This window comes from Centroberyx gerrardi, chromosome 10, assembly GCF_048128805.1.
Source record: "Centroberyx gerrardi isolate f3 chromosome 10, fCenGer3.hap1.cur.20231027, whole genome shotgun sequence".
NCBI classification, from domain to species: Eukaryota; Metazoa; Chordata; class Actinopteri; order Beryciformes; family Berycidae; genus Centroberyx; species Centroberyx gerrardi.
In genome coordinates, this window is record NC_136006.1 from 12,605,978 (window position 1) to 12,620,229 (window position 14,252).

Genomic DNA, 14,252 nt, shown 5'->3' on the forward strand with positions numbered 1-14,252 from the left:
TTACTCAGTAGTACTCAGCTTCCCTCTCTGTTGTCACTGCTCCAGCAGCTCTAGCTCTGCAGTCAGCCACCTACTGTAGCAGCAGTAACCTCTGTGCAGGCAGGTGATCTTGGATCTCTTATCTCCTCTGCTGACAAACGAGTATTTCCAGGGCTTTATAGCCCAACTCTGCCCGCTGTTGACAATACTTGGAAAGGTGTATCTGGTTATTTAGTAGTAAATATACATCAGCTATAAACATGGTATTATTAGCGAAATAATTGTAAATCAGTTATGTATTAACAGCGGGTTGTTCTGACAGGTGCTTTGAATACAAGGTCTGTTGTGTCAGTAGACCATAAAATATATAATACCATATAATAATATAATAACTTATATCAGGTATGTCATGTTGGTTTCTTTTTTATGAGCTTATGTCAGACCCAAACTCATTTTGCTTCTCCGCCACACAAGGGCGTAGGTTTACTTTGGAAAGTGTTAGGGACAAATCAGTAGGGTGTCGGAAGGTTGTCCCTCAAAAATGTTATTATTCTTTAAACACATGTACTACAATTCTACACATCTTTCTATGCCTATTTAGTACTCTTGGACACAATAAAAGTTGGAAAATTACCAGCCCAAACACATATATTTCCCCGGCGCCACAGACTCCTCGGGGCATAGAAAATTAACCCACCCAAAGTTATGCTTTCCATTACCATGCAGGCAGCACATGATAGTACAAACCCAGACATGAACTATAGAATGTGCTGTGAGCCTGTGTAAAGCTATGTCTCTCTCCCGCTGCATTCTGCACCATCAGGAGCTGCTGAATAAATGTGCCATTCATCCCTGAACTGTCCTGTGTGTGTGTGTGTGTGTGTTGTTGTTGTCCCCTTTACCGACTCACGTGGATAATGTAATTGACTGTCGCCTCTTACTCAGGGCAGGATGGGGAGAGAGAAAGGGGACGCACACAACAAGTTAGCAAATTGCCTCTAATCTAGGACATTTGCAAATGAGGACTTTTCGCTTTGGAAACCTTTAGATTTCCTCAAGAGCCTGCAATTGTGGCAAAGGTACGGAGCAAATTGCGGAGGTGTAATTGTTGTTGGATTGTCTTAGGAATGATTGATATCCGTTGTTGAGAACTTTTGGGAAGGGCCAATGGGGGCTGCGTATACCGCCTGCTGCTGTCACTACTATCTGCAACACAACAGAGAGGAGAAGAATGCGATTTTACGGTAAGACAATCACTCCTTTCCTGCTGCGACTGACTGACCATGCAGACAACCCCATACCTTCAAGTCATGTCAAGTTTTGCCATAGATCTTCATTTATTTGAATACAATAGAATCAAACAGAACTTGATGAGCTTCAAGATCTTATTATATTGCTCTTAAACCAGTTACTCATCTCTGTCTCTCTCTCTTCTCCAGTCTGAAGAAGACCAGAGCCTCCAGGCCACCGGAGCGGGTACCCAGCGAGTCCAGCGACAGTGACCCGGGTGAGGAGAGCCTTTTTGGGCCGCAGCCTTCGAGGAGGAACCCTTGGAACATCCAGCAGAGCCAGAGAAACACTGTAGACCCATGGGCCACCGCCAACAGACCTAGTGCCCCTACCATGAGGCAAGAATTGGACAGAGAGTTACAGGCTTTTATCAGCATGAGAGACCAGGCGGACAAAGATACAGAGGTGAGAGAGAGAAGGTGTACGCATGTTCATGCATATGATATTTAGTGAACAAAAGGCAATTTGGGTAACTATGGGTTTTAGGGAGAATGCATGGGAAAACAAAATTTACCTGCCTACCCACACACACACACACACACGCACGCACACACACACACGCACAGAGTGGGAGAAAAAGTACCATGAAGTACCATGAAATACCATGAAAATCTGAAATAAATCTGTAGAGAAAATGAATCAAACCCTGCTGCCTCCACAGCTCGTTCATGGCCAAGATGGACTGCAGATATTATAATTTAATCAAGGCAGGAATCAGGATACTCTATTTAAAGTTTGCCACTCTAATCTCATTTTGTAGATTCACCACATGGATGAATGCTTGTTGAGAAGTTTATACATTTTTAGCTAAAAAATGTTCTGCTTATGATCAGATTTAAATTGAAGTTATGAACACATTGACTTGCATTACAAATTACATTGACTTTCTCCACTTTTCTGTGACAAATTAAAAACTAAAGCCAATTGCTATCATTATCCAAGGTATCAGTTCTATAGATATTAATGTCATTTGTTTTATAGCACATTCTTTGAAATTATCAAATAATGGTCCCTTGTAGGAGCAGAAACCATGGAGGGGTCAAGCTGGGTCTTCAAAATGGATGATTTCAAATGTAAACAGATTCATATGTTAGCAGGGCTGTCTATTTAGAGAGATTAGCAGTTTATGCCGATGTCAAGATGGTTCTGAACAGTAATAGTGTTGCAGAGTTATACTGCAACAGTCAGCTAGCTTTGAGTATACAGTTTATAGACACCACTTGTCTGGGTATGTAGAGTATACACAACTATCACTGTAAATACTATTATTCTAGTAGGATGTTGACACATAATCAGCTATGTTAAGATTTTACACTCTAATGTCATTTTTTTCACATTAGACTGATTGTGTCTTGTTTATTCTGACCGCAACTCTAGTGCTATGGACAGCATGACATGCTTTCCTGATGAAATGCAAAGGACTGTAAACTCTTTTATAGCTGCTGACAATACCTTCTTCTACTGCATGTAATTACCTTTGATCCTTGATGGTACAAAAACAAAAAACAAAGTTACCGAACCATCTTACTGCTGAGATCTGTTGGTTGGCTTGTAGTGAATCTACAGATGCACTTTTGCACACGTACATTCAATCATTGTTACATGTATTTTAAATTGCATCAAGGAACTAAGTGAGCTGGACATTATTTTTGTGCGTAGCTAAGAGGTCAGGAGTAGACAAGGGGTTTCCATGGTTGCGTTGCAACATTGTTCTAGCAAACTTGCTGTGCAAAACATAATTGGCAGATCTGTAAATTAGTGCAAAGATACTTTTAGAAAACCAGCACTTCAACCAGGAAGTATTCTCTCTGCACATTTAATTCTGTAAATTGGAGACTAAGTTCTCAGAAGTGTCCAATAGGTTGAAAATACTGAGGTCTTACCTGTTAAAACACACACACACACACACACACACACACAGTCTCTCTCTCTCTCTCCCTCCTCTCTCTCCTATTTGTTCACCTCTGCTCTCTAATGTAATTATCCAATAAGAGCAGAGGACATACACATGGTGGGTTACAAAGAGGCCTTTGAATCACTCTCATGTAGACTCTTGAGTCAAACTGGGTTTTACTGGGTTTTCAAATCAGTCTCATTTAACTGACTGAACTTGACTAGATTTCAACTTAGCCCTTATGGCACATGTGATTTCAGGATGTTTGATAATTAATGTTAACAAGATGTTAACATCAAAGGGATTACACCAGAAGAAATTAAGACTTGGTGTCTCCTGGACCGTAGGAGTTTATCACTGTATGATGTAGGCGAGTGGGTCAAAAGAGATGTGCGGAAAATGCTAGTATTGAGTGTGTGGAGTATCGCAATGTATGTCGCTGTAGATGTACATCTAATATTTTGTTTGTTTGTTTGTTTATTTGATAATCAAAAATAATGCACAGCCATCAGTCATGCATTAAAGCAATATTCCACTTAGTTTTAACAAGCGGGTTATTCGGCACTTGACCGCCATGAAAACCAGAATATAAACTAATCACCAAGATCGGATGCAGCTGGGCAAGTTTGTAGCGTTCACATTTTTATTTCCCATTCATTTGAATGAGGCCACGAAGATAGCCTGAAAACTGACATTTAACACGTTCATGAACATATTCAACAACAGATCCCGCAACTGTGATTTTCAATGGACTGTTGGTCCAACGTTTTAGAACATAAATTCACCAAATAGCATTTTTATTGATAGAAGAGAACATAGCAGGGGGATACCATTTAGGAGAGTTTGGGAGACCGTTTTATTTGACCTCTCTTTTATTTGACCCACAGCTTACTCAAATACTAATTTTAGTGTAAACCAAGAATAGAAATTATTGTCTTAAAAGCGGGATATTTTTGTGGCCTCATTCAAACATTACAAACGCTACAAACTCGTCCCAGCTGCATCCGGTCTTGGTGAATAGTTTATATTCTGGTTTTCATGGCGGTCAAGTTCCAAATAACCCCCATATTAAAACGAAGTGGAATATTGCTTTAATTAAAATCATCAAGGATAACACAGTAAGTTTCCAAAACTTTATTTCCAATGTGGTTGTTTCATTCTTTCATTATTTCAGAAAAGCCTACAACCTACATGGGTCTGATAATGGTGTCTGACAAGCTTTTTTTCCATGTCGTCATGAGGAATAGGACTTCTTAGTAGGTTTATTACTGGTAATCATTAAGCATAAGGCCTTTCATTTGCATTTATTGCGAGGTCAGGTCATTCTAGGTTGCTTTGATTGATCTTTTCGGCTGGTTTGTGGTCTGTCCTCAATTCTAAAAGAAGTTGACATTGCTGACACACATGCACACACACACACACAGAGAAAGACAGCATGCTACTTATACACTTATTCACAATCAGCGGTAACCCAATAATTCTCACACAGCAACTCACCGTAGGTCGTTATATCCATGGCTAGAATTCCATGGATATAACTCTGAATGTGTGTGTGTGTGTGTGTGTGTGTGTGTGTGTACCCTGAACCAAATCTGAGTAGCAGCTTTGCATCTTCAGTCTGAGCGCAGCCAAAACAAGCTTAATGACTTGACCAAAGTACCTTTGAGGGGGGCTCATTACAAAACGTAAAAAAAAAAAATGCTACCTCGAATGCTAAATTTCTCTGTCAAACATGGTTTCTATCCTGAAATGTAAGCAAAGTTTTGTAAGCAATGGACTTAAGATAGCTTATCACTTTAATAGTAAGCTATTCTGTGCTTCACCTCCATGCCAGCAACCATTTTGTAAGAGCAGGCGGGTGTTTTTACATAATTTTTGTGATGTGTCTTACTGTATTTACACGCAGATGGAAAGCAAATGGACCATCACTCACAGACTATTTATCCAAAGTGTCACTGTTGCAGCTCAGTGGAACTGTGGAGTGATTTTTTTCATGTGATTCCAGCATCATATTGTCTCTGAGCAGAGAGTTTGAGTGTGGTAAACAGACAATGTGAGAGCCGGTCATCATACTCAGAATAGCAGGCTGCAGGACACAGTGGGAACATTGTGTGATTAACTGAATTCCCTGGTGGAGATGTAGGCCAACAGCCTGGCCACCCGTTCAAAGAGAATAGGAATGTGGCCTTATTCACTGAATCATTCCATCCATGTTGTGAGACTGCTTTTAATATTAGGGCAGACAAACAGAGTGGGCCTCATCTATCATTATTTCTGAGTGTGCTACATTAAAAGACAATTAAGCTCTGGGGCAAAACATCAACTTCAAAAAAAACAAGCAAATAGTAAACATGTTGTCCCCCACCAGTGATGTAGTTCCACCCTTGGGTCAGTCAGTGATTGCTGAGTGTACTTGAAATATGAGTGAAATTGTATAAGCATTTTGGTATGGGACAATGAAAGGACAGATTGACCATATATTTATGTTGCCTACTCTCCTCAGAATTAGGCTTAGAAGTTATATCTTGAAATGTAGTAACTGTAATTCAATACAGTACAAAATATAAGATCTACAATACGCAATAAATACAATCCGTACATTACACAGTGTACACTACAATACAATTTATAATACAATATAACATACAACACCAGGAGCATGAGTGTTATGAATAATATAAATGCTAAATGATAAGTGATATATGGTATTGCACAGTAGGTAAGTGGTAATATGATATAAGTAGTCAACACTGACGGCACAGTGGTAGTGCAGTGATGAGTGCAACAACAGTACAACAGTCCGACAACTGTACAATAACTACAGTGTCTTGTGGTTAGAGGTTTGCCCAAAAATTTTCCATTGACTCTCACTTCAACACATCAACCCAGTCTGATGTCTCCAAGTGTGTAGCGTGTGTAGACTATTATGTTACCTATGATAACTTTAACTGTATTGCTTTACCACTGAGTCCCCATTCATTGTCAGTACTTCTCCTAGCGGCACAAAGCCAACATTACAGTGTGACTAACAAACTAACGAACGAACTAATGGACGGAGACCGATCCATAGCCCCCCTTTGGTGGGGGACAACTAAACAAAGTAGGACATGGCAGTTGTTTTAAAGATTCTGCTCTGGATCATTTGCAGTTGAGATTATTTATCTGATTATTTATCTCGTCCTGTACAAATTTTTGGAAACAAAATCTGCCTTAAAATAGTGACAACAGTCCTGTTTTCACTGTCCTGTTCTAACTAACAGTTTGCAGTACTTCTTTTAGTTTTATATATTGGCCAAAAATTCCAAATGTTATGCAAATTTCGCAATGACATTGTTTTTAAGCCGCGGTTAAAACCAGTCACACTGGAAGAAATATTCACTATCACAATAGTTGAAATTCTCAGTGGGAAGTGGGGAGTTCTGATTGAATGATTGAATGATTGATTGATTGGCTGCTTGACAAACATTCAATTAGCTCCCTCTAACCTTCTCTCTACCACTTTTACAGTAAGTTTGTGATAGGTTGTGTGATTTCAAATGTTCATCTTGATATGAATATGTTTTTTTATGTTTATGTTTAATGTTGTGTGTGTGTGTGTGTGTGTGTGTGTGTGTGTAGGAATGGGAGAAGCTGAATTATGACATACACACACTGCGTTATGCCAGACGAGAGGTCAGCACTCGATGGAGGAAAATCCTACTGCAGCTAGGTCAGATATCTCTGTTCTTGTCTGTTTTAATCTATTCTGAGAATCTATTTTCCACTCCAATCAACTGAACTCTATTCTACTCTATTCACAATAACGATCTGATCTTCTCAGTAATATAATAAAACCACAAGATACTAACCAACAAATAAGCTTTTTATTTCCATCTTTCACAATTCACAATTCACAGTCACTTTGAATGTTCGGTCGCTTCTGTCCACTCCCTCATCCCTCCCTCCCATTGATTCATCTGCATCTCATCCCTTATTTCTCTCTCATCCCCTTTTTCTTTTCACCCTACTTATCTCTCTCTGTGCAGGTTACCAGTGTGAGGTGGAGGCCTTGCTGTGTGTGAACAGACAGAGTCGGCTGAGTCGAGACTGGGAGCATCTGAACAGAGCCGCTGAGCTGTTACAACAACTGCTGGATCACACTTCTCTGTTTCCAGCTGGAGCGGGACACCACAACAGATACCTCTATGTTATGGTACGCACACACACACACACACACACACACACACACACACACACACACACACACACACACACACACACACACACACACACACACACACACACACACACGCACACACACACGCTCACAGAGAGAGAGACAGAGAAAGAAAGAGGAAAAAGAAAGAGCTTTCGTTTTTGAGATACAGGATAAAAAAAACATGACCATGTTTTTTTCATAACTTTGACATTTCCCCTTTTCATGAAATGGATGGGTGTAAAAAAAAAAAAAAAAAATCTGCAAAAGTGAAGCATTGATCAACAAATTGATTCATCTCATAGGCAAAAAAAGTGCCAAATACAACCTTTCTGGAGGGAGCGAGTACCTACTTAATCTCATGTCGTTTTTCACCTATTGCATTGGATTTACTTCAAACATTTACATCATCTCACAGCTCTTTCATCTCTTGTTCTGCTTCTCCCTCTTCTTTTCTTCCTCCTCTTCCTCCTCCTCTTCCTCCTCAGGACCGTCTGTTGTCTCTGGACAGTGCTGAGGACTTCATCAGACTGGCCAAACACAAATACCCCAAGAAGGACGACTGAGAAAGAGAAGCAGTAAAAAACAGAGGTAGAGAGACAGAGAGACAGAAAGAGAGAGTAAAGAAGGGGCAAAGATATGATTTTACAAGTATTGGTTAACTTTGTATGGTAAACTTGTAAACCATTTGACAGTTTCTTTATTGCTGTATACATTTCACATAACCTGTAAAACTTCTTTCTGATATTTCCTGAAACTTTAGAGACCATGTAATGGTACAGTTTTGTTTATTGTAGTGTTAAAATTATTGATGAAGTTTGTTATTTTTTAAGTGGTGTTTGATATATTTTCTTGACTTTAATGCATTTTATCCTGCTGTATTGTTAGTAAATTGCACTTTTATTGCTTAGACCATACAGTTTGCATTAAAAAATACTTGGCATGCGTTCATATTGTTTCATTTGCCGTCAGATGTATTGATTGAAGAAATCCCACTCTCAATGCATTTTTCTTGCACTGCTGCAGTGGTATTGGCTGTCAGCAAACAGAAGAGAAGGATGCAATGTTAAAGACTCAAGATAGGAACCCAAGGCAAGCTCCACTATTTTCTTCTGATTAATTCATGTTATGGCACAAAGATAATACAATTCTGCAGATCTACCTGGTTTGTTTGGTATTATTATTTTACTGCTTCCTTTGAGGTGAACCTGTTCTGCCATGTCTTTGTATAAAATACAAAGGGAGTCTGGTGCTAAACCTGGGTCAGACTCAGGTATAATGGTCTCAGAGAAGACCATTACACCTGGGTCAGACTCAGAAGTATATCAAGTCTAACCAGTTGGACCATAGACAGCTGGATGAAAGCGCCCCCTTAAGTTTCTTCCTTATTTTTCCTATTCTACCAACAGTAGTCAACCAGGTCCAAATAAGTTTTGATAAAAATATCTGAGGATTGACCGTATTGGTATTTCTCTTTGGCACTGCTGTTCTTCATCTTATTCTACAACACTGAAGTATTTTTTCTTAATCAAGCAGCTGGAGGAGGTCAGTTTTATACTTTAACTGCTCCCTGTCCAAAAGGTGGCAGCATATACTAATATTTCCAGTGGGTTAAACTGGCAACTTGAAGAACACACGGGGCTGGATACAACATTTTGAATCACAGATAGAGTGAAAGTCTTTCAGGCTAATCAACTCAGGAAGTTGCTTCTTTCTTTCAAAAGATTAAAAGACATTATCCTGTTCATCAGCCGAAAAAACAAAATGACAATGAATGTTCGGTCAAATTATCAAGTAACATTTTGGATAGCTTGGATTGCGATTTGAATGGGCCATGTGGGATGGATGTATCCTAATTTTGATTTTTCACTCATTGTCAGAGAAACACCTTCTGTCCATAAACAGTTTGTTGGAACATCAATGTCATCCAGTCCTGCAGAAAACATTTATTTACATTTTTGGTTTTGATTCTTTTAATATCAAAGTGTCACTATTTCCAACATTTTGGAGAAAATGATGGGACTGGGATAATGCAGTGCATAATGTCAGTAATACATAGGCATCAGTGGGAAATTAAAGCAGTTTTTCTTCATTTCCTGACCGGAGATTCAGCATTTGTGCAGGATACAGACGGTATGAACGTGTCTCTTCTTGGCTTTCACTTAAAACCATTATTTGAAATGGTTATTGAATCATTTTGAATAGTTTGTGACTTGACTGTCTTCCAGTTATGAGCTCATCTGCAATCCTAATGAAGAGTTATGTTCACACTCTCACAAACACACACACTTGGGCCCCTGTCATACTCTGTCTTTTTATGTCAGGGGGTCAGAGAGTGTGAGGCAATTTTCATACACATGATGATTGTTACATGTCATACACTCATGCGTGCGCGTGCACACACACACACACACACACACACACACACACACACACACACACACACAAAGAGGGAGAGTTTACTCTGACCTAGATATTGTTCTCTCCCAGGCCCCTTACTGAGTTTGGGAAACAGATGTGGAACTAAACGAGGGGAGACACTGGGGGAGGGGAGCGATATGAGGGGCGGACCAACGCTCTGGCAGGGCTAACAGGCATTGTGCTGCTCACACCTTTTTCTCATTATACCACTGTGCGTGTGTGTGTGTGAGTGTGTGTCTGTGTGCATGCGAGATTGCGCGATGCTGACGTCATTGCTCAACCTTTCACTGAAATACAAGCCCCCCCCTATAATCTGACAGACAGAGAGAGAGAGAGAGAGAGAGAGAGAGAGAGAGAGAGAGAGAGAGAGAGAGAGAGAGGAGAGAGAGAGAGAGAGAGAGAGAGAGAGAGAGAGCATGTGTGTATGTGTGAGACAGAGGGGGGTTTATGAAAAAGAGAAAGAAAAAGACAAGACCATTACATTTTGGTAGCTGTATGTGGCCACTTTTTGGGGTTGAAATCTCAACATTTAGCTCTTGGCAAACACTGGCCCTCTACCATCGTGTGTGTGTGTGTGTGTGTGTGTGTGTGTGTGTGTGTGTGTGTGTGTGACAGAGAGAGAGAGAATCTGCCAAAGGCCAGCGGTCAGGGTGTGCAGTGCATAATGGGTAGACACACACATGGAGTCGATGGTCATTCTGACTGTGTGACTCCTGCTGATGGTCAAATATTTTACTAGAGGCTCCAATGGGGCGTTGTCCACATCTCACACACACACACACGCACACACACGCACACACACGCACGCACACACACACACACACACACACACGCACACACACACACACACACACACACACACACACACACACACACACACACACACACAGTAAGTGGTGAGAGATGTTTTTCTCATCATAATATGGAGGCTAGTCAGATAGACAGACTATCTGTCTGTCTATCTGATGAATCTGTCATCCTGTCTCTAGTCCTGTCTTTCCAATCTCCACTATTATTTTTCCTCTGTCATACTATTGTATTCTCATAAAATTTAAGGTGGTAATTTGAATCAGAGATTTAAAAAATGTAAGTCAGGTGGACTGGAGAGTCTAATTTTCCCATATGGATGAGAGTGATTCTCTGTCTATGTATGTTCGCCTTGTGATGGACTGACAACCTGTCCAGGGTGTTTCCCTGCCTTCTGCCCAATGCATGTTAGGATAGGGTCTGACACTGTGACCCTGAATAGGAATAAATGGGTAATGACAATGAATGAATGAAGAGAGCTTGTCACCGGAAGGTTGTAAAACCTGAGTGTGGGGTAAGTGAGAAAATACACTTCCACTGCCTTCAGCTACTACTGTCAAAGTGCTCTTGAGCAAGGCACACAGCAGTGAACTGCCCCAGCGGAGCTGCTACTATACTGTGGCTGTGAGTGTATGTATGTGTGGTATGTAACCACATATAAGTGTATATAACACTTTAGAAGGACATGAAAATATGAAGTAAGCAATATATAAATTTACAGCATGTACACACAACATGCAAAATGCAATGTTCACATTAGGCAGCCAACAGAAGGCCATACATGTGTACAGAAACATCAAGGGTAAATAAGAATGTGTTCATAAACAGATGGCCTGAATAAACAGGATTAAGAACATCACATTAGATTCAGTGATAAATCTGAGCAAGTATTTCTTTTTGCACAACCCTCTTTTGTTTATTCTCTTTTGTTCTCTAACTCTTTTATCATCTGCATTTTCTCCCTCAGCCTTTTTTCTCACATCCTTTCTCCCCATAGTCTCTCTTTTCTTATTCCAACCTCCCCTCTCTCTCCCTCTCTCTCTCTGTCTCGCTCCCCCCTCCACTCCCCTCAGCCTCTATCTTGGAGCCAATATAATGTGTGTGTGTGTGTGTAGAGACAAATAAACAGAGAGCTCTTCTTGAGTGTACACTGTCTTCCTTTAAATGGGTTTATTACGCAGACCCCTGACTCTGAGGTCACGACCTGTATGTTCATGTCCAGTTGCATAACACTTTGCCCCACTGACCGAGGCTTTACTTCGTTAAATGTCAAAGTCTTAAAATATGATCTATGGCTTTCTATTTAGAGTTAGACGTTATAAAGTTGACAAAAACCATTGCAAGCGTGCCTCCACTGACCCAGTTAATACAGCTAAAATCAATAAACACGGGTAGGTCACAGTGACTTGATACTTATCATATTATTTCAACTTAGCATGGCACCTTACCGGCCTATTTAAGGGCTTCTAATCAATTACCTTTAAGGCTGTGTGTTACTACTTTCCCTAAAAGCTTTATATTACAGGGTTAAGGTTAAGTTGACATACAGGGAATTCTCATTGTATGCTTATTGCCACACACATGGTTAGCCGGTCACCTTACTGGTAAAATGTCTATATTCACATCGTTTGAAGATGAAGTCATGTAGGTTACTCTGTTTTTGTGTAGTTAACTCAGAGCATCTGAGTATGGCTCCTTTTATCAGGATAAAAGCTGTAATTTTTTTATTTCAGAGAACATTATAGTTGTGGGGAAATGACAAAGAGCATACATTGTGTCGTTTTGTTTTTGTCATGCAGACTGGATGGTTTACAGCTTTCAGTCAGTTAAAATGTCAGCTTTTCCCTTTGCTGCATTAAGTCAACTCAACATCAACATAATGAACCTCAGGTCCCCATTTTCTAGATTTAGTATAACTGCAAAAACTGAATTTTAAGGTCACAACCTACATGCTAAAGCGTGTTTCACTTTATTTGGAGCTTATATGATCCAGTTCACATGGTTCAATTGGTTCACCTTTAGTTTTACTGTGTGGGTGTGTTAGTGTGTGTGTTAGAGTGTGTGTGTGTGTGTGTGTGTGTGTGTGTGTGTGCCTTCACTGTGCGACATAATGATCAGACTTGGAGCTATAATTTTTGTCATCAGTTTGGTATTCAGTGTAAACAGATTGTTACGGTGAAATGGGGACATGGAGGTCTGAGAGAGAGAGAGAGAGAGAGAGAGAGAGATCAGTCTACTTTCATTTATTAGACTGAGAGAGGGAAGGAGAAGAGAAACAAAACATAATACTAATATAGAATAGAATTTGTTCAAAAGAAAGGCAACTGAACAGGGGATGTGTTTAATTATTTGCATTGACACATGCCTCTCTTTAACCCTTTTCAAATCCTCCTCTGTTTATGTCAAAATCTGAACAGAGTTACACCCATCTTCACACACACTAGCACACAAATATGAACACACTTGCAAATACACACACAAATACACACCTACACACACACACACACAAATACACACCTACACACACACACACACACACACACACACAAATACACACTTGGTAATTGCTGACGGATGTTTAGAGAACAGAATAAATAAACTAGACCACGATGTGGTGACCTTGGTGACTTCTGACAGAAGGTCAAAGGTCAAGAGTCTGTTCAGGAAAGGCAACTTTATTATGCTGCTTTCAAGTCAAAATCTCTCAACTCCACTTTTAATATTGTTTTTTTGGGGAAGGAGGTTGAAGTTTTAAGTTGTCCTTTAGGCACCAAGTTTGATTCCATGTCGATAGCATTACTTAAAGGGGAAATTAACCATAAAACAAAATTCACAAATGTTTTGACAGTTCAATCAGTATTTTTATGCATTAAGCACTCCCCACTTTAAGCTACTTTGGAACAGAAACACAAAATTCTACATTTTACAAGAGTATTCATAATCTGTCTACTGTTTTATTCCCTTTTAACTGTAATAGTCATAACAGTGATCAGTTTTTTACTTGCAATCCCCTTATTTGCACTGTATTACTCATCAACCAGCAAGAATATATGTTTTTAGAACATGTATGTCATAGAACGGTTTAAAAAAGTTAAAGATTGCTTACAGACTGACAGATAAGGAAATAAACTGACATTTAATTTGTTGTATATTCAATAGCGTCAACAAAGACGTTTTCATAACATTCTCGATTCATGAAGAAAGAAAGAAAGAAAGAAAGAAAGAAAGAAAGAAAGAAAGAAAAATAAATACATTTTATTAATTTTATTTTTTTATATTTGTTAACCTTTTATTTGATGACAACAATAACATGTTATCAATATTATTCCATAGCTTAGAAACAACGTAATTTTCAGGAGGATCAGAGACAGACATTTATGGTATGAACATAAATACATACAATACACACACGTGCACAGATACACACACATGAACACACACATGAACACACACATGAACACACACATGAACACACACATGAACACACACACACACACACACACACACACACACACACACACACACACACACACACACACACACACACAGACAGCCCAGATGGTCTGAGCATGTCTTTGGGCAGGGTGGGGAAGGGCAGGGTGTGTTCTGCAGTGTGTCTGTGGTTGTCAGTGCCGGATCAGTAATTACACAAGTCTGCTGATGCTC

The 14,252-nt window shown here is 39.7% G+C and overlaps 1 protein-coding gene across 1 annotated transcript; it reads left to right on the forward strand.

Annotated features, from left to right (window-relative positions):
• The first annotated feature begins 1,146 nt into the window (after positions 1-1,146).
• LOC139912158 (melanoregulin) lies at positions 1,147-7,924 on the forward strand. The gene is made up of 5 exons (XM_071899876.2): positions 1,147-1,223; positions 1,419-1,674; positions 6,782-6,872; positions 7,189-7,355; positions 7,847-7,924. Exons 1-5 carry the CDS (start codon positions 1,147-1,149, stop codon positions 7,922-7,924), a joined length of 669 nt encoding a protein of 222 aa, XP_071755977.2.
• Positions 7,925-14,252: the final 6,328 nt, after the last annotated feature.